Source organism: Schistocerca nitens, chromosome 1, assembly GCF_023898315.1.
Source record: "Schistocerca nitens isolate TAMUIC-IGC-003100 chromosome 1, iqSchNite1.1, whole genome shotgun sequence".
In the NCBI taxonomy this organism is placed as follows: domain Eukaryota; kingdom Metazoa; phylum Arthropoda; class Insecta; order Orthoptera; family Acrididae; genus Schistocerca; species Schistocerca nitens.
Genome location: NC_064614.1, coordinates 1,079,834,815 through 1,079,856,474, shown reverse-complemented (window position 1 = coordinate 1,079,856,474; position 21,660 = coordinate 1,079,834,815). Strand labels below are relative to the sequence as shown.

General features: G+C 39.3%; 1 protein-coding gene and 1 long non-coding RNA gene across 2 annotated transcripts; both read left to right on the top strand.

The window, feature by feature from the left end:
* On the top strand, positions 1 to 1,055 carry LOC126238233 (3-hydroxyacyl-CoA dehydrogenase type-2-like). Its single transcript, XM_049947778.1, has one exon. It carries the CDS (start codon positions 170 to 172, stop codon positions 935 to 937), a length of 768 nt encoding a protein of 255 aa, XP_049803735.1. The 5' UTR covers positions 1 to 169; the 3' UTR covers positions 938 to 1,055.
* Positions 1,056 to 1,246: 191 nt separating this feature from the next.
* Positions 1,247 to 19,737, top strand: LOC126238250 (uncharacterized). Its single transcript, XR_007545274.1, has 2 exons — positions 1,247 to 1,310; positions 19,328 to 19,737. It is a non-coding gene; the product is annotated as an uncharacterized LOC126238250 (long non-coding RNA).
* Positions 19,738 to 21,660: the final 1,923 nt, after the last annotated feature.

Sequence of the window (21,660 nt, the reverse complement as noted above, 5' to 3'; positions counted from 1 at the left end):
AACACGATGATGTAGCGCTGCTATCCCTCATGTCTGTTTTATTTGTTTGTTTATCAGCAGCCACACGAATCACACGATGTATTACGCGCTGCTGCGCTTTTAAAATCAGCCGAACGCACAACACTACACAGGACAGTAACACTGCAGAGTGTACTAGTTATAATCCACAATGATTAAAAATCTTGTAGGTCTCGTGACAGGTGGTGCATCTGGGCTGGGAAAAGCAACAGCAGCCCGCCTCGTGCAGCAAGGTGCCCGTGTTATTATTTGTGATCTGCCAACATCACAGGGTGCAGTAGTTGCAAAAGAATTTGGTGAAAATGCCATATTTGCGCCTGTAGACGTCACATCTGAAAACGATGTTCAAAATGCTCTCAATGTTGTGAAGGATAAGTTTGGGCGTCTGGATGTTTTGGTCAACTGTGCCGGCATTCTCGTCGCTGTTAGGACGTATAATTTCAATAAAAATCTGGCACATAAGCTGGAAGACTTTACAAAAGTAGTAGCAGTAAATACTATTGGAACATTCAATGTAATTCGTTTGGCGGTAGGTTTGATAGGAGAAAACCAACCTAATGAAGATGGCCAGAGAGGAGTTGTTATAAATACGGCCACTGTTTCAGCCTATGATGGCCAAATAGGTCAAGCAGCTTATTCTGCAAGCAAGGGAGCTGTTGTCGGAATGACTCTACCAATAGCAAGAGATCTAGCGATACAAGGCATTCGTGTTTGCACAATTGCCCCAGGTCTTTTTGATACTCCACTGATGTCAGCACTGCCTGAAAAGGTTAGAGCTAATTTAATAAAGATGGTACCATTTCCGAAAAGACTGGGTAAGCCAGAAGAATTTGCAATGATGGTGCAGTGTATAATAGAAAATCCGATGTTGAATGGAGTGGTGATCCGTCTTGATGGTGCCATTCGAATGCAGCCCTAAGATTACACATGTATATGACAAACAAAATGTAGCAGACTGGGAATATGTTGTGTGTGATTTATCTTTTATAAATATACTGATTATTTTTACATGTTAAAACGCAAAAATAAAGTTTTTGAAAAAATGTTTGCTTCTTGAGTTTTAAGAACTTTACAACAATTTGATATTCTACCATTGCCTATGAATGAGTACAAACTGTCACTTAATATACAGTATAAATCATTGTTTGGGATGGTGAATTGGTGGTCAATAAATTTGATGGGGTGTGTCAAATAGCACCTGTCTATCAGACAGTGTGAGTAAATGGATGGAACATACACCTGCCATCCATATTCCTAGCAATGGGAGTGCATGAGGCAGACAACTGATAAAGGTCTCTGGAATTTTCTCACGTAGCTATGTACATACTCAGACTGCTTAATTTTCTATTTTATTATGTGATTACATGATGAATAAAAAACAATTACAGTAGTACTCATCCATTAATATCTCATATACTGAAAGACAGCAGTTTCTCCGATTACATTTCATCCATTAAAGTGAATAGCTACTGCTCTTATTTATAGTTTTTTTTTTCATATTTTGAATGTGCACTGCTTTGAGGAGGTAGTTTTTTCTTAAATTAGGACAACCTGTACAAATATATAACTACAAGTTTTAATACACATTTTTATTGCTCTAAGATAGTGAAAATATATTTTCCGTGGTTATAAGTGCAATATCAAGCATAAAAGCTTATAGAAAGCTGACATATAATTTTGATTGAAGGGTGCTGTGCAATACAAATATTGTTATTTACACATACTGCTGTTGATGTGACTACACTATATTAACACACTATTGAGGGTAAACACAGAACCTGCCAATGCCACAGGTCTGCCTTGACCCAGCACATCATCAAATTGCCAGACATAAACCACTCATTGATATCCAGTACAGGCATAAAATATGCACCAATATAAGAATTCCAACTGTTCTTATAATATCACTTTTTTTTTGATTTCACCAACTCATAACCAAACTGTCATCTTCCAGCCTAATATTGTCCTCTTTGTTATGCTACAGATAACTCAGTCACCTCAACCTTAATAGCCTACTATAAATTAATGCAAAAACACTATTTGATATTCAGTTTCATTTCTATTTGTGTTTCACTGACATTCCATTCCACATCATCATGTCACAGGTCAATGCCAATGTATGGTACAGGTAGATTCAACATACTCCTGTTTAGCATAAATCTCCAAACTTCCATAAAATAAGTGTTATGATTTTACACTTTGTTTCTTTTGCGGATATTTGAATTCTTTTAAATTTATTTTCAGCTATTGCAGTAAATATTAACCATGGCCCATTAATGTCTCTTCCAGAATTGTTATTTTCAGTTCATTAAATATCAGCAAAACACCTGTGTCAGTGTCATTTTTGCAATGGTGTTTCTTGACTAAAATTGTATAGTGCATAAATCCCATAGAAATATCTGAAGTAATTGGACTGGGGCATTTCAGAACGCATTTTTTTTTCTTTCTTTCTCTCTTTTTTCAGTGAGTATTATTTGTCCAATAGAAACTACTTCACTGATTCTGAGGCAATTTTTTGTGTTTCAAAACATGCTTTATAATACATAATCACATAAAAAAATTTATTGTATTGTACAATCCTAGTATTGTGCAATCCTAGTACTACAGATTACAAAATACCACTGAACAATGGCATCATGGACAGTATCTGCAGAAGAACTTCTGCGCAGTTTAGAATGCAGAAAATTAGGTTCTGCTGGAAGTACAGCTGTGAGGACAGATGGTGACTTGTGCTTCTTTAGTTCAGTTGGCAGAGCACTTGCTTGTGAAAGGTAAAGGTCCCGAATTTAAGTCTCAGTCCAGCACACAGTTTTAATCTGACATCGAGTTTTATATCAACACACATTCCACAGCAAAGTGAAAATTTCAGTATGAACAGTATTTGTATTTGGATAGGGCCTGCCTTGAACAAAACAAAATTTTTATCTTTTATTTTCCAGATGTGTTTTCCTTAATTTTAGTATCACCAATGGGCTTTTATTACACTAGCAAAAAAAAAATTAATTTTTTTCTGTAACTAGCATAAAAACAGCTAATCCATGTTTTTGGGTATGCTTATAATGAAAATGTTAATGATAATTCAAGATCAGCTCTCATTTTGAAGTTCTGATAACTTTATGTTATTGCCTGTATAAGCTTATGCATTTATTTACTTCAGTGTTATCTGTCAGAGAATGTCACTGAGGGCACAACTGCTTTACCTGACATTTGTAGTTTTCTGCTGGTGATTCCCTGATTAGTATCCAGCAGTAATTGACACTGATGCACTCCACTTTCTCTGATATCTGATTTCCACATCTGAAATTTGCTAGTGGAAGTGTTCTCCATGTTTGTTGGTTTCAGCACTACAGTTGTCAGGAAAGAAGTTCAAGTGGGAATCTAGGAAATGTAACTTTGAAGAGATGTTGCACCCCTACAATTGTAGCAGTGCAGAAGATTGGCAAGAAACTTATTGTTTTCTGCCCTCTTAATTCCTTGAAAGTTTAACACTTCAACAAAGGCATCCCAAGCTAACTTATCATCACCTGTCAGGATGGTGTTGAAATGCAAGTCTTTGTACAGTTTCTGTATCTGGAGACACACCAAAATCTCTTTTATTTTTGCCTCACTAAGACGTGGAAATTTCTTGCACAAATAGAGAAATGCCTCCCCAGTTTTGTCCATGGCCTTAATGAAGTTTTTCATTAGGCTTAATTTTATATGAAGAGCACAGAGAATTATGTTCTTGGACTCGACAAGTGCTTCATGCATAAGATCATGAGATCTTGGTTCAAGTGACTTACTCTTAGGCCAACCTCCCCTTTTATAAGGATGTGCTTTGGCGCAGCTATCCTAGAGGCACAAAAAGCAACAGAATTTAGTGTAGCCATGTTGTGGTCCAAATAATATGCTCATTACTTTCAGATCCCTGGAAATCCGCCATTTAAGCTTGTCATAGTTCAATCACAATAACAGGTGTTCCATTTTATCGCATGTGTCTTTCATGTCAGATGCATATCCAATTGGAATCAATGATAACACATTGCCATTATGCAGTAGCACACACTTGAGGCTTACTATGAAGGAGTTGATGAACAACCTCCACTCATCACTTTTATAGTCAATGCCCAAAGTTGCCATTAATCCCTGTACATCACTATTAAATACCAAGTTCCTCTAATGACTTCGTTGTCAGCGGGACATTACACACCAAAATCTATGAAGTTCTTTCCGCTTTTGAAAAATGGAAGGCATGGCATATGGCGGTTATGAAACACAGTCACGTTTACCGACTTGTCAAGACAATTCCAGTGTTGTAGTTTTGATGCCAACAGTTCACCTTTACCTTTTGGCAATTCCAGATCTCTTACTAGGTCATTAAGTTCACAGTATTTTATTTTGTTAATCTCTGTACACTCATTGTTACACAAAAATCAGCATCTTCCGAAGAACTGGGTTTTGAAGGCAATAGTGCAGCATTAGTTTCACTACAGGCTTCGTCATTATCATAGTCAAGTGGAACAGATACAGGCAGTCCATCTTCATGAGGCACTGGTCACATGGCTAACAATATGTTATGACATATAAAGGATGATTTTTTTCTTCTTGTATACACCATATGTTAATGGAGTTGTCATACAAAAGTAACAATCATTTAAATGGTGCACGATTTTATGGTTCTTGCCAGATCACGGGTATAGTAAATCGCATGGAAGATCTTTTACGATTCAACTACAAATGAAGATTTGAGACACAAGATAAGTAAGATACATGAGGAGCCAAGGGCTTGTCCTGGTTTCTGATTTCACAGCCGAAGAACAGTCTGTATGCCTTCCTAATATATGGTATTGTTGGTCTCCTCCGTGATTTCAATGTAGCCTGTCTGTAGACATAGCAAAAACTGTCAGCACTGTTAATGCATTTGCAAAACAAATTGAATCACATGAATTACAATGACCACATGCACAAACTACACTTCAGTAACACGTTCTTCCAGCACACAAACAGAACACAGCCTGTACAGGGCTGAAACTACGCTTAAATGAAATTTGCTCCGCTCCTCCCTTCCTCTTCCCCTTATTGCTACAAGCCCAGGCTAAAAATAACTACTAACTACAAAATACACACAGCTATTGTTGCCTGAAACTTCATCACACTGTCTACCATTAGTGGGATTTCGAAGCTTATGTGGGAAGGGATTGGCAATGAATGCTAATAAAATACAATAATAAATGCGCCCTCCTTTAACTTGTAAACAAGATCTGATTCAAGTTTTTCATTGTCATTTTCATTAGCAGCATGGTTGATACAGTTAACAAACATATAGTTCATGTAAAAGAAAACAACTGCAATAAAAAACATAAAAATCCAGGAAAACCATAGTATGTGGTAACAAATAGATATAATAAAAGCCCACTAATGATGCTGAAACTTCGGCGAAACATGCCCAGGAAATAAAAAGAAAAGATAAAAATTGTGTTTTGCTCAAGGCGGACCCTCTTCAAATACAAATCTATTTGTAAGCAAACACAGTCAGGAAAGCTTCAACTTCAAGATGTTAAACCAGCTGAAGTGGGAATATAAATGATATACGCGATTCAGAATAGCTGCCACAATGACTTCCATGATTGTTTCTTCACATGCAACGCAGAAACAATACAGTTACTGTGTAGTTAATTAATAGCTGAATAAATGTTACCTGCATTCACTGGGAAACCTAATGTGAATGTGTAAAGCAGGGTACAGCTGGTTTCTGTACAAGTTGTAAAGAGCCTTCTGTTCCCTGTATTTTCACCCTTGCTACCTTCAGAATTTCATTGGGAGTATTCCAGTAAACAATGTTAAAAGCTTTCTATAATCCTACAAATGCTAGAATTGTAGGTTTGCCTTTCCTTAAGCTATCGTCTAAGATACGTTACACGATCAGTATTCCTACATTTCTTTGGAATCCAAACTGATCTTCCTCAAGGTCAGTTTCTACCAGTTCTTACAATCTTCTGTAAAGAATTCATGTTCATATTTTGCAATCATGAATTATTAAACTGATAGTTCGGTAATATTCATGTCTGTCAGCACCTTCTTTGGAATTTGAACTATTACATTTTTTTTTTAAGTCTGATGGTATTTGCATTTCTCATATATCTTGCACACCAGATGGAAGAGTTTTGTCATGGCTGGTTCTTCCAAGGCTGTCAGTAGTCCTGATGGAATGTCGTCCACTCCCAGGACTTCATTTCCATGGTATTGGCTGCTAGGCTGCTATATAATCGGCCGCACTTTGAGACACGTGGGCTGCCAGTCACGCCACTGCATTTCCTGCAGCATGGCAGTGCTACCATGAACACTTATAATGCAGGCAGGGGTATGTGAGCATTCCCCCTCCCTCCCCACGGAGCCCCAGCAGCAGGTCCACTTAAGTTCAAACATCAATGCAAAGAGGCCATTTTTGTGTTTTTGCCACTTTATAACATTTACAGACTTTCAAAGTGGTCAGGGTTCGTCATCTGTGGGATAGTCATTGTACTGAACACTGACTGAACTGTAAACCTTTGCCACTGTATATACTTCCACATTCAAATCTACTGTTAGTTGCTGTAGCTACAGTGAAGCTATGTATTACTTTTACTGTTTGATATTAGATATAGAATAAATTGATATCTGTATTCTTCATTCAAGAACCACATCTTTTCCTCGCTTCTGTATCTACTAAAAAAAGGAAGTAACAACAGTTCTGACTTAGAGGTCTTCTGTACTCTGTCAATAGCATCATATCTCCCACCTCATCTTCATCTATGTCCTCTTCCATTTCTATAATATTCCCTTCAAGTTCATCTACCTTGTAGAGACCCACTATATACTCCTTCCACCTTTCAGCTTTCCCTTCTTTGCTTAGGATAGGTTGTCCATCTGAGCTCTTGATACTCATACAGCTGCTTCTCTTTTCTCCAAAGGGTCTTTAATTTTTCTGTAGGTGGTGTATACTGTTCTCCTAGTGAAATATGCTTCAAAAACCTTACATTTGTCCTATAGCCATTCCTGCTTATCCATTTTGCACTTCCTGCCAATCTCTTTTAGAAATTTTATATTTCCTTTCACCTGCATTTTTATATTTCCTCCTATCATCATTTAAATTCACTGTCTCCTGTGATATCTTACAACTGTTCTTTTTACCTATTTGAGCCCATGCTGCCTTCATTATTTCATCTCTTAAAGTTATCCACTTGTATCCTACTGTGTTCCTTTCTCCTGTTCTATTCATCCATTGTGAAATACTCACTCTGAAACTTTCAATAACCTCTGGTTCATTCAATTTATCCAGGTCCCATCTCCTTAATTATCTACTGTTTTGCAATTTCTTCAGCTTTAATCTACAGTTCACAGCCAATAAATTCTGGTCAGAGTCCACATCTACCCATGAAAAGTCTTGCAATTTCAAATTTGGTTCCAAAATCCCTGTCTTACCACTATGTAATCAATATGAAACCTTCTGGTGTCTCCAGGTCTCTTCCACGTATGCAACTTTTTTTCGTGATTCTTAAACCAGGAGTTAGTGATAATTAAATTATGCTGTGAGCAAAATTATACTAGGCAGCTTACCCTTTCATCCCTTTTGTCCATACCATATTCATCTGCAATTTTTCTTTCTTTTCCTTTTCCTACTGTCAAATTCCAGTCCCCCATCACAATTAAATTTTCATCTCCCTGAACTATCTGAATAATTTATTTTATCTCGTCATACATTTCTTCAATCTCTCCATCATCTGCAGAGCTAATTGGCATACAAACATGTACTACAGTGAAACTTTCTGGCAGATTAAAACTGCGTGCCCGACCGAGACTCGAACTCGGGACCTTTGCCTTTCGCGGGCAAGTGCTCTACCATCTGAGCTATCGAAGCACGACTCACGCCCGGTCCTCACAGCTTTACTTCTGCCAGTATCTCGTCTCCTACCTTCCACACTTTACAGAAGCTCTCCTGCGAACCTTGCAGAACTAGCACTCCTGAAAGAAAGGATACTGTGGAGAGCTTCTGTAAAGTTTGGAAGGTAGGAGACGAGATACTGGCAGAAGTAAAGCTGTGAGGACCGGGCGTGAGTCGTGCTTCGATAGCTCAGATGGTAGAGCACTTGCCCGCGAAAGGCAAAGGTCCCAAGTTCGAGTCTCGGTCGGGCAAGCAGTTTTAATCTGCCAGGAAGTTTCATATCAGCGCACACTCCGCTGCAGAGTGAAAATCTCACTCTGGAATTCATGTACTACAGTGATGGATGTTAGCTATCTTGGCTACAATCATGCATTATTATTCCGCATTCCTATTTTAATGATCATTATTCAAGCTAGTCCTGCATTACCCGTACCTGATTTTGTATTTATAACCCTATATTCACCTGACGAAAAGACCTGTTCCTCCTGTTACTAAACTTCACTGATTGCCACTATATCTAACTTCAACCTATACATTTCAGTTTTTAAATTTTCTAACCTACCTGTGCATTTAAGGGATCTAACATTCCAAACTCCAATCTGCAGAATGACAGTTTTGTTTCTCGTGATGACGACATCCTCGTGAGAAGTCCCCACCTGGACATATGCATGGGTGACTATTTTACCTCCAGAATATTTTATCCAGGAGGATGAAATTGTCATTTAAACATACAGTAGAGCAGCATGGCCTCAGGAAAAATTATGGCTGTAATTACCCCTTCCTTTCAGCTGTTCACAGTACCAGCAGAGCAAAGCTATTTTAATTGATGTTACAAGGCCAGCTCAATCAGTCATCTAGACTGTAGCCCCTACAACTACTGAAAATGCTGCTGCTCCTCTTCAGGAACCACATGTTTGTCTAGCCTCTTGACAGATATCCTCCATTGAGGCTGCACCTGCAGTATGGCTATCTGTATCGCTGAGGTACACAAGCCACTCCACGATAGCAAGGTCCTTGGTTTATGGCCCATTAATGATACTAAAATCCTCTCTCCTAGCTGGAGAACATTTGAATAATTGGTAAATGCTTAAAAAGAAAAAAAAATGCGCATTTCAGTGTCCCAATCTAACCTAAAGTGAATGTCCTGCTTCATTAATTTTTTTAATTCTATGTTTTATCTAAGAGGACAAAGTTCTTTCCTTCAAAATCTTTTAGTAGCATATTTTTATAGTGCAGCACCAATCTTAAAAATGCTACATAAGTCATTTTCTTTTCACCACATGAGAAGTTTGCAGTAATAGCACAGTCAGGAAACATAATTTTGATGACTTTATGAATGTATATATTTGATCTGTGTGAATTATTCGAATTAATAAGTCACCCTGAGTCTTTCTGCATCCAATGCATCAGAGTCTCCTTTTCCACTTCGTAACCACATGAAACATCATTTTCTGTTGCATCCAACTGTTGGGAAGTGTTGCTAGCTTTGAAAGAGATTTAAATGCATTTTTTTCTTACAGACAACATTGCTTTAAAGTATCCTGATCTTTTATATTTCAGGCCAGATTCTCTCATACTGGCAATCGAAAAGTCTTTGTTGCGTGCTGTGTATTTTGCTCTATGTTTATCATTGCCATGTGCTAAAAATCAGTCCTTAACCAATTTATTTTCTAACCAGTTTAAATTGTAAAACACGTTTTCCAGCTGGTGATGTATCATTTCAATTGAGGTACTATTCCTGCAAAAAGATCTATGTAGAAACTTTAGCAGATAATACGCCAAACACGGATTATTTCATACAAATGCAACAATTTTTTTAAAAAACTTGTTGCTCTATGATAATGAATTTTCTTTAATTGGTACTGTAGACAACACAACTGCTCCATTCTATCGCAGGTTATTATAAAATAATTTAATCGGACAGATAAAAAATCTACTCACCAAGTGGCGGGAAAACACACACATAAAATACGGTTGTAATTAGGCAAGCTTTTGGAACCAGTGGCTCCTTCAGGCAGAGGGGTTGAAGGGGAAGGAAGAGCGGTGAAGGTAAATGACTGGAGAGGTCTAGGAAAAGGCGTAGATTTCGGGAACGTCACCCAGAACTGTGCACGGGATGAGAAATAAAGACATTGTTGGGAACTGCATCGGACGAGATTCGGGAACGTCACCCAGAACTGTGCACGGGATGAGAAATAAAGACATTGTTGGGAACTGCATCGGACGAGATTTGTAAACCTGAGAGCTTAAAGGTGGAAGACAGGGTATGATGCAAGACAGAGATTATTGCTTAAACATCATGCATGAGTTAATAAGAGTGAAAAGCTAACTGCACTGTATGTAACAGCGATTGAAGGGGGCGGAGGAACATAGAAAGCAAGACAATGAAAGATGTAGAAAAATAAAACGGAGTGAAGAAAAGAGTAGTTACTGTGAAGAAAAGTTGAGACAGAAGAAATTAATGTAAGTTAAGACCAGGTGGGTGGCGAGAACCACGGACATGTTGTAGCGTCAGTTCCCACCTGCGGAGTTCAGAGAAACTGTGTCTGGGCAAAGAATCCAGATGGTGTGTGTAGTGAAACAGGCAATGAAGTCATGATTGTCATGTTGTAGGGCATGATCTGCAACAGGATATTGTGTGTTGCAGTATACACTTTCTCCCTATGCCCATTCATCCTAACTGATAATTTGGTGGTAGTCATGCCAATGTAAAAGGCCAAACAGAGTTTGCATAACAGCTGGTATACGACATGTCGTCTCACAGGTATCTCTCCCTTTGATAGTATATGTTTTGCCAATTACTGGACTGCTATAGGTGGTGGTAGGATAGTGCATAGGGCAAGTCTTGCAGCAGGGCCAGTCACAAGGGTAGGAGCGATAGGGTAGTGAGATTGGTGCAGAAGGAGCATAAGATCTGACAAGAATATTGTGGAGATTGGGAGGGTGACGAAAAGCTGTTCTAGGTGTGGTGGGCAAAATTTCAGACATAATGGATCTCATTTCAGGGCATGATTTTAGGAAGGCATGGCCCTGTCAATGCAGCTGATTAATACATTCGAGACCAGGAGAATACTGAGTCATGCTCTGGAGTTGTTTTATGGAGGGATCAGCAGTACCAGGATTGGATGTGATAACCCGTGAAATCTGCTTTTGATCTAGGCTGGTGGGGTAATTATGTGCATTGAAGTCTGAGGCGAGAATAGTGGTATATTGCCGTAAAAAGTCTGCATCCGAACAGATATGTTTGCCTCAGATACCAAGGCTGTATGGGATGGAACGTGTGACATGGAAAGAATGGCAACTGTCAAAATGTAAATACTGTTGTTTTTTGGTAGGTTTAATGTGGACGTAAGTGTGTAGCTGGCCTTTGGTGAGCACGAGATCAACATCAAGGGAAGTGGCATGGGATTTGGAATGGAACCATGTGAAATTTAATTGGGAGAAGGTATTCAGAGATTGCAGGAATTTTAACAGATCAGCCTCACCATGAGTCCACATGGTAAAGATGTCATCAATTTGTCTAAACCAAACCAGGTGCTGAAAACTTATGGATCCCAGAAAACGCCCCCTCCAAGTGACCCATGAAAAGGTTGGCATAGGAAGGAGCCATCCTAGTCCCCATGGCCATATCCCTGATCTATTTGTATGCCTGCCCCTCCAAGGTGAAGTAGTAGTTGGTAAGTATAGAGTTGGTTAAGGTGAGTAGGAAGGAGGTGATAGGTTTGGAATCAATGGGTGCTGACTGAGGAAATGTTCAGCAGCAGAGAGACCGTGTACATGGGGATGTTGGTATAGAGGGATGTGGCATCAATGGTGACTTGCAAGTTGTGTTGTGGGAGTAGGACGGGCACAGATTTCAAACTATCTAGGAAATGGTTGGTATCTTTGATATAGGAGAGGAGTCTTTTTACAATACATTCGGTGGGTGCTTTGAAGCCAGTAACTGTGAGACTATCAGGATGATTGGGTTTGTGGATCTTAGGAAGAAGGTAAAAGAAGGGGGTGCATGGTTTGGGTGGTGTGAGAAATTCTATGGATTGAGGTGTTAGTCCATGTGAGGGGCCTGAGATTTTAAGGTGGGACTGCAGGTCAGTTTGAATCACAGGGATGGGATCTTGATGGTAGATGCTGTATGCAGAGGTGTCAGACAGCTGGTGTAGACCTTCACTAAAATACTCTTTTCGCTCAAGTACTACAGTGGTAGATCCTTTGTCTGCTGGGAGGACAATGATGGAGTCATCAGCTTTTAAGAATTGTGAAGAATTCTTGGAAAGCTTGTAAGGCATGATTTTGAGGTAGTGGTGGTGAATGAATTTGGAATCGTGGTCTGAACTCTTCAAGGCAGGGTTCAATGTTATGTTTGCTGATCTACTAAAATTCCTGCAATCTCTGAATACCTTCTCCCAATTAAGTTTCACATGGTCCCGTTCCAAATCCCATGCCACTTTCCTTGATGTTGATCTCGTGCTCACCAAAGGCCAGCTACACAGTTCCGTCTACATTAAACCTACCAACAAACAACAGTATTTACATTTGACGGTTGCCATTCTTTCCATTCCATACAGCCTTGATATCTGGGGCAAACATATTTGTTCGGATGCAGACTTTTTACAGCAATACACCACTATTCTCACCTCAGACTTCACTGCACATAATTACCCCACCAGCCTAGTCCAAAAGCAGATTTCCTAGGTTATCACATTCAATCCTGGTACTGCTGATCCTTCCATAAAACAACTTCAGATCACACCACTGGTGACTCAGTGTTATCCTGGTCTGGAACGTCTTAATCAGCTACATCAACAGTCCATGCCTTCCTATAATCATGCCCTGATATGAGGTCCATCGTGTCTGAAATTTTGCCCACCACACCTAGAACAGCTTTTCGTCACCCACTCAATCTCCACAATATTCTTGTCAGATCCTATGCTCCTTCTGCACCAATCTCACTACCCTATGGCTCCTACCCTTGTGACTGGCCCTGCTGCAATACTTGCCCTATGCACCATCCTAACACCAGCTATAGCAGCCCAGTAATTGGCAAAACATATACTATCAAAGGGAGAGACACCTGTGAGACGACATGTCGTATACCAGCTGTTATGTAAACACTGTTTGACCTTTTACATTGGCATGACTACCACCAAATTATCAGTTAGGATGAATGGGCATAGGGAGAAAGTGTATACTGCAATACACAGTATCCTGTTGCAGAACATGCTGTACAACATGACAATCATGACTTCGTTGCCTGTTTCACTACATACACCATCTGGATTCTTTGCCCAGACACAGTTTCTCTGAACTCCGCAGGTGGGAACTGGCGCTACAACATGTCCTTGGTTCTCGCCACCCACCTGGCCTTAACTTTTCTTCTGTATCAGCATTTCATCATAGTAACTACTCTTTTCTTCATTCCGTTTAGTTTTCTACATCTTTCATTGTCTTGCTTTCTATGTTCCACCGCCCCCCTTCAATCGCTGTTACATACAGTGCAGTTAGCTTTTCACTCTTATTAACTCATGCATGATGTTTAAGCAATAATCTCTGTCTTGCATCTTACCCTGTCTTCCACCTTTAAGCTCTCAGGTTTACAAATCTCGTCCGATGCAGTCCCCAACAATGTCTTTTCTTCTCATCTCATGCGTGGTTCTGGGTGACTTTCCCAAAATCTACGCCTTATCCTAGACCTCCCCAGTCATTTTCCTTCTCCCCTCTTCCTTCCCCTTCAACCCTTCTGTCTGAAGGAGGAGCCCCTGGCTCCAAAATCTTGCCTAATTACAAATGTGTTTTATGTGTGTGGTCTGCTGCCACTTGGTGAGTAGATTTTTTATCTGTCCAATTAAATTATTTTGTCAAAAAGATTATCACCAGAAATACTAGGCATAACAATTTATTTACATAAAATATTCAAGAACTGGGAGTAAAAAACAATAAAATAAAAAAAGATTTCAGGATTTTTAAATATGACGCAACATAAAAATATAATTAATGTTAATAAAAATGTTATGAGAGTAGTGATCTGACCAAGAGGATTTATATTAAAAGTTGAGTGCCCCACAAAAACCAAACATCATCATCATTTATATTAAATTTAAAATAATAAATTTTAGGAGAAGCATTAAATAAAGATTAGCAACTTAATGAGATTTTAGAGTGTTTATTAAAATACATTAGAAAAAAAATGTATTTATTGATGGGAAAAAAGTGAAGCTAAAGATATTTTTCTTTACCGGCAAATTACACCAAGAGAGTTGTATCAGCAGAAAGATGGCTAGGAAAATAACAGAACAAAAAAATAACACCACTGTTTTGGCACAGAATAGTAAGGGTGAAATCAGAAAAACGTTTGTCAAAACTCATTCACAGTGCCACAGGCAAACTCAAGTCATGCCACAGACAGAGGCAGAAGCAGGAATTGAACCAGTACATCACAAATGGGCCAGGTCATTGACAATGTCTGCCAAGTGAGGATACGCATTCAGCAGAAAGGGCTGTGACAGAAACCAAAAGAAGCAAGACAAGTGTATTCGTTAGATCGTAAGTCATGCTGCAAGAAACTATTTATCTTCCGTAACAGCATATAGTGAGGGACTGATACAGCAGTCAATGACCTGTTAAGGGAATATAGCAGAATAAGGAGGACACATTCGGTCATTACAAATCCAGTGTTGTGCCATAGCCTAATGCTAGCTCTCTTTAAATATCCCAGCTCTAGTGATGAGTTGATCATTGGGTGTAATGAGTCTTATTTCCTAGATGCTCCTGCAGTCTATGAACTAGCCAAAGATATACCCAAGATGATGGAGGAACTGGTTGTCTTCCAACAACAACACATCACAGTATGCTGCCAGCACTGAATGTCAAAGCAGAAGCCAGCAACAGTGCCTCTATGGCGGGGCGGGGGGGGGGGGGGGGGGGGTCCACATTTCTGTTGAACATGAAGATGCTGAAACCTACCAGGGTAAGGGAGGAGATCAACTAATCACGGCTGCTGACACCAGGTACATCACGGATGGCTCATCAAAGGTCATCCGAGAATTTGGAATTAGACTGAAGACACTCCAGCAGCCAGCCAGGGAATCACTTTGAGCTGGGCAACAGCCACACGTGCCAGTCAGCAACCAGCTGCAGGTCTTCCAAGCACTGCATGGGCATGCTGAAAATGTTGTCAACTAGAATCCAACACACAGCTGAATGAGCAACAGCTGGGCCTGATGCGGAAGAATGATTACTTGTAAAGATAGCGAATAAATGACTGAACTGTAGTAATATGTTACTAGCAACAAAGACACTTCACAGGTTCTCAGCTGTTATACTGACTTCACACAGCAGTGTCTCCACTCAGTCCTCTGTAAACTGCTGTCAGAAGTGTGCACTCCAACACTGTCATCAGAGGATTTGGCACTGGAAGTGTTCGACTTCAATGCCTGCAAATCGGAGGCAGTGGTCTGCATCTATGATGTTCACACATTGCAGCAGTGACCATAATGTTCTGAACACTAAAGACATTTTTCTCTTTCTTTTGTTGTGATATGGCAGAATTTAGGCATACTGATGGGTATGCTATGTCTACAGTATGTTTTGTGACACCTACCGTGCACTAGGATTGTACCAGCAACCTGTTCTACTTGTAGATGGTATGGACATGCAGCACACAAGTGTAGTGTCACTGGGCGATGATGAGAAGTGTAGTGTCACTGAGCGATGATGAGACAAAAGAAATAACTGAATCTAGTTTCATACATGATAATAAGCTGTATTTTTCTTGTTTTGTGTTGCTGCTCTGTTGGAAGCACATATTTTCAGTAAAAGTATAAGGTAATGGTAAATTACTTATAAATGCTGGACACAAGGTCAGGTACTACTAGTAACATTGTAGTTGCTCTGACAGAGGAAGTGTCACAATTATTAGAGGAAAATGCTCAACGGAAGTTACACTGTAATGAATTGATGGTTCAGTTAGAATGTTTGTGGGCTGTGCAAAAGCCACAGTCGGGTTCGAGTGTATTTAAGTTGCCAGGAGCAATGCCCCTTTCCAGTCGATCTTTTAGAAGCTAACTCAATCACACCCTTCTCCTACAAAACAACAGAAAATGTAATGATATTCACTAATGTTGTACTGGCTGCAGGTGGAATGAGTAACTGGTCAGAAGAAACAGTCTGCGGATGGCCAATTATACCTTAGGGTGAAGCAATGACATATGTTGTGTATCACAACACGCTGAGCGAGGAAATTACATTTGAAAAATCAGTGGAAGGTTTGCATCTAGAACTACCACAAACAGAACAGTCTTAGGTTTTTTAGAGAATCTGAGTGCAATGACACAGAAGGCAAATGATATTGTGAAGACTTTTTTGCTCAGAATCCATAAAGTAAATGCGCAAGTATATGAGTTCACAGGGAATCCAGAAGCACATCGCATCATACTCAGGGAGGCAGAAAACAGAGCTCCCAATGTGTTTTTGTGAAGAATTCCTGTGCACTGTGTTTTGCCATGCAATTGCAGGAAATAGATATTGCTACATGAGTACGCAATGAAAAACGAATTTTTACTTCGCAAAAGAATTGTTATCACTGTCAGAGAAAAGAGGATTTGAAAGTGCAATGCAGTCAACTGCAACGTTACAGAGTGGGCGTTTCAGCCAAAAGGCAAACGACTGTGGGAATAGAAAGCATGGTAACAGAAATAAGCAATGGAAAATGTTAAACTTAAACAGGGGTGTTTTGTCTGTTGGAAAACATTCCCACTGTGTCAAAGTAAGTTCCAGAGATAGATAGTTGTTTGATGTGCTTTGTAAATGGTAAAGAATGTAAATTTTTGGTATTTTATACGAAGAAGCATTGTGCATGTTGTTGTTGTTGTTGTTGTTGTTGTTGCGGTCTTCAGTCCTCATTAGTTATGTGATCTACCCATCTAATCTTCAGCATTCTTATGTACATAACCAACATTAATGGATAACTGATGATTGTGACAATCTGTGATAACTTTAAGACAGATGAAGTGAATCTCCTGAAAGGATTAATAATAGTGAGTTTAGGGATACTCGAGGATGAGGACATCAATGAATCACAAGGTGATCGAAGCATCAAACAAATCGTCAATGTGTCTGTGCTATGTGCCAAGGTTCATCACTTGAAAGACAGTGAACAGGATGCCATGAAAACTTTGTTGTTACAGTATTAAGATTTATTAAGTTCATATGGTCCACCACCAGCAACTCATTTCACACAACATCACATACAAACAGGAGGATAATCCACTAGTCTATAGGAAACCATACAGAATAGTGGAACACCAACAACCACTGGTAGAGGTTTATAGATCAACAATTACATGAGGGTGTTATTGAGCACAGATAACCAGTGGTCAGCAAATATTATTACTGTACCCAAAAAAGTCGTTTCACGGTCCTCGAAAATATTGATTTTGTTGTGACTACCGTTATGTGAATGCACAAACCGCAATAGGTGTATATCCAATCCAAAATGATCACAGATGCATTAAACAACCTATGAAAATGTAAATATTTTTCAACAATTCATCTTAGAAGTGGTTATCACCAATTGGAAGTGTTCCCCAAAGACAGACCCAAAATTGCTTTCACAACACTTTCAGATCATTACAAATATCAAAGAATTTTGTTTTGATTGAAAAATGTTCTGGCTACACTCCAATGCCTGTTAGGTGGGGTACTTAGTGGATTAATACCAGGAATCTGTATAGTATATTTTTACAATATAATTGTATGTTCAAGAACTACGGAAGAGCATGTCAAACGTTTGGGTGAAGTATTTAGAACATTGAGGGCAGTACACTTTATCCTTATTGTAGCAAAATGCCATTTTGCTCAGACACAGTTAAATTATCTTGGGCAAATAATCTGTCAAGACAGAGTGAGTATGGATGCTCGACTTACTTTTATGGTACATGATTTCCTGGTGCCACAAACTACTCAACAATTACAGTCATTTTATTGGTTTTTGCAATTATTACCGTAAGCTTATGAAGGGATTTGGTGAAACAGCATAGCTGTTAAGTAAGTTGCTACAAAAAGATGTTAGTTTTCAGTGGACAAGACAGTGTCAAGAAGCATTCAGGAAACTCACGGAGGTATCAGTACCATATCCTGTGTTAATATTCCCTGACTTTGAACAAGAATTTTTTACTTCTATGTGATGCCTCCAACAATGTTTTGGGTTGTATTTTAAGTCTGAATGTTGATGGGAAAGAACATCCTGGTGGCATATGCCTCCAGACAATTGAGTAAGGATGAAACTAATTATTTGACAACTGAAAAAGAAATATTAGCAGACAGTCATGGAATCTCTTATTTTCATAGCTATTTGTATGGTCGGAAATTCAGAATGACTACAGACTACACATCTGTAAAAGTGTTATTAGCATGGAAGACCCACCAAGTCAGTTAGTGGGATGGGTGTTAAAATTAAGTGAGTTTGACTATAAAAAAAGTTCATAAGTCAGGAGGCAAACATACAAAGGCATAAATCCTAAGCAGGGAGACAGCAGTTTTACAAGTAATAGTGAAAGCCAGGCAGATTGGATAAAAGCACAATCAGCTGACAGTGAGTGTCAATGGTTTTGAATGCACCCTCAGTTTGAGATGCCAGAAAGCTTGCTATTCAGATCTACAAAGTAAGGATCTTGCATTGTAGTTCCTGCAGCACTGACAATGGAAGTATTACATCAAGCACATGACCACTTCTTATCAGGTCATGGAGGGAAAAGAACAACTGATAGACATTTAGCTTAAAGATTTTGGTGAAAAATGTGTCACAGTGATGTAGAACAACATGTAAGAAACTGCATCCTGAGTGCAAAAAGAGCAAAACCATTTCCTGGACTAGGTTTGGATGTTTTAGGACCTTTTAATAGAATACTAGTGGGTAATGAATATGGCTTTACAATACATCATTTTTCACTATATTTAATCATAGTAGCCATCCCAGATCAGAAGGTGAGTATGGTACCATAGAGTACTGTAAACAATTGGTTACTGAAATCTGGGGTGCCAGAAACCATTATTACCGACCAGGGAAATAATTCTGTATCCAAACTAATGGACAAGTTATGTTGCTTCCTGAAAATTAAAAAGTTACGTACCAACCCATTCCATTTTCAAATGAATGGATGTTTGTAAGACATGCTGCAAGAAATCCTGTTTCACAAATGTACATAATGAGGAATTGACATAGCAGTTAACAATCTGTTGAGAACAAGGAGGACACAAGTGGTCATTACAAACCAGTCCTCGCATCATAGATTCATGCTAGCTCTCTTTAAATACACCAGCTCTTGTAATTAGTTGATTGTTGAGATTGATAGCATTCACAGTAATAGCACTCAATTCCATGATTATGAAGCTGTAGTGAATCTTATGTCCTAGATGCTCCAACACAGCCCGTGAACTAGCCGAAGATGTCCTTCACCTGATGAGCTTCATGCTGCTGCCGCCTACCATCTACTGAGGGAGGAACTGACAACACCATACCACAAGTTGGTGCCAGCACTGAACTTCAATGCAGAAGCCAGCAACAGGACCTCTTGGGGTCCATTCAACACTCAGGTTCCTCCTGTTGCTGAAACTAACCGGCGGTAGGGAGGAGATCAACCAACCTCATGACTATCGACATTGCAGATGGTCGCTCACACCATTGCCTCAGCTTGCGGACATTGAGCTGACTCAATGGTCATCAGCTAAAATCCAACAAGCAGCTGAATGAGCAACAGCTGAGGCTGGTGTAGAAGAATGACAACTTGTAAACAATATGAATAAATGACTGAATTTTAATAATATTTTACCGGCTATCGTGACTTCACACAGACAGGTGTCTTGGCTCGGCCTTTTGTAGAGGTAACCAGTGTTGCCAATCTGAAATTTCTTTTTTACCTTCTAACCCAGAAAAAAATAATGCTCAAAAGACCTGCAAATTTAGAATTATGTAGTGCCATCTAGTGATGTAATATGTAACATGTGTAAAGCCCCCAAGATCTCAAAATAACTCAACTCCCTGCAGCCTGACAACATTACTTTTCAAAGCTTCACAAGAGAGGGACAAGGAGGAAAGGGAGTCTCAAAGAACTCTCTCTCTCTCTCTCTCTTCTGGCTGTAGAAGAGTAGGTGTGATTATAAGGGTGATCTGAGCTGATCACTGCTGTGCTTGACTGAATGACACACTAAGAGCCATTAATTTTGTGATCAAGGGACGTTGAAAAAAAATTTCCATAGTGATAATGTGCATGTTTGAAGCCATGCAGTTCTTTCATCATGATAACATAAGGAGTTTCTGAGGACTATTTTGTTCATGTACAGAGTCTCAAGCACTCCTTGGACATTTTTTTCACAACTAAGGTGTTTCCGAGGTGTGTAAGGAGTCTCTACACACCGTGACACAGTCAACCAGAGGAAAGATAAGTTACACAGATTAATAATTAATTTACAGATATAAATTACCTATCATTCTTACAGGACCGCAGGGTATCCACTTCAGAATAAATGAGAATTACCTACTTAGTCAAAGAGATATTGAAAGGACCTGTATTTGGTTTCTAGGACCTCCTCAGATTTTTTTCTGAGGTAGTGAGGTCTAGTATTGTGTCCTTGTAAGGCCAAATGATGAGCCTCTTGAACAAAGAAACAGTAGTATAATTAGGATTCAACTACTGGCAATCACATGTCCCACCATCATACATTGTTTCTCATACTGCCTTGTAGACAGCAGAAGACCAGCCAGAATAGGCCTAAGGCCTCATCCATGAGTGGTGTTTACTAGGAACTCATCGAGTGTAGTTATTACCAATTCTGAATGTGAAATAATCCAGGTGAAAGTAGGCACCAAAGGTGGAGCAAACAAGTTAATCAGGGTTGTAGTGACTATTGTAATAGGGGGAGACTTCGGTTTACCAGTTGTAAACAGAATGGAACACTCATAAAAATAAAACTGATACCAGGTAGAGGGATTTGTGTGTGATTCTTTGGAAAACTTCTAAGAAAAATAATATGGGCAGTTAGAGAACAGACTTGTGAAGGCAATGTCTTAGACTTCCTAACAACTAGAAGACCTGATCTTTTTGAATCAGGTAGTGTGGAGGAGGGCATAAAACAACATAAGGCTGTTGCAACATCAGCGACTGCAAGTTTCACAAGGAGTATTAAGAAATGTAAAAAAAAAAAAAAAAAAAACAAATTTTGCATGACAAGAGAGACACGAAATAATAACAGTGTATATGAGTGATCAGCATCCAATATCAGCCCTAGGGATGAAGATGTAGAACACAATTGTTGTTGTTGTGGTCTTCAGTCCAGAGACTGGTTTGATGCAGCTCTCCATGCTACTCTATCCTGTGCAAGCTTCTTCATCTCCCAGTACCTACTGCAACCTACATCCTTCTGAATCTGTTTAGAGTATTCATCTCTTGGTCTCCCTCTACGATTTTTACCCTCCACGCTGCCCTCCAATACTAAATTGGTGATCCCTTCATGCCTCAGAACGTGTCCTACCAACCGATCCCTTCTTCTAGTCAAGTTGTGCCACAAACTTCTCTTCTCCCCAATCCTATTCAGTACTTCCTCATTAGTTATGTGATCTACCCATCTAATCTTCAGCATTCTTCTGTAACACCACATTTCGAAAGCTTCTATTCTCTTCTAATCCAAACTATTTATCGTCCATGTTTCACTTCCATACATGGCTACACTCCATACAAATACTTTCAGAA

What these genes read in the sequence shown, in the direction of transcription:
- LOC126238233 (XM_049947778.1), top strand. Translation starts at nt 170, where the DNA reads ATGATTAAAAATCTTGTAGGTCTCGTGACAGGTGGTGCATCTGGGCTG.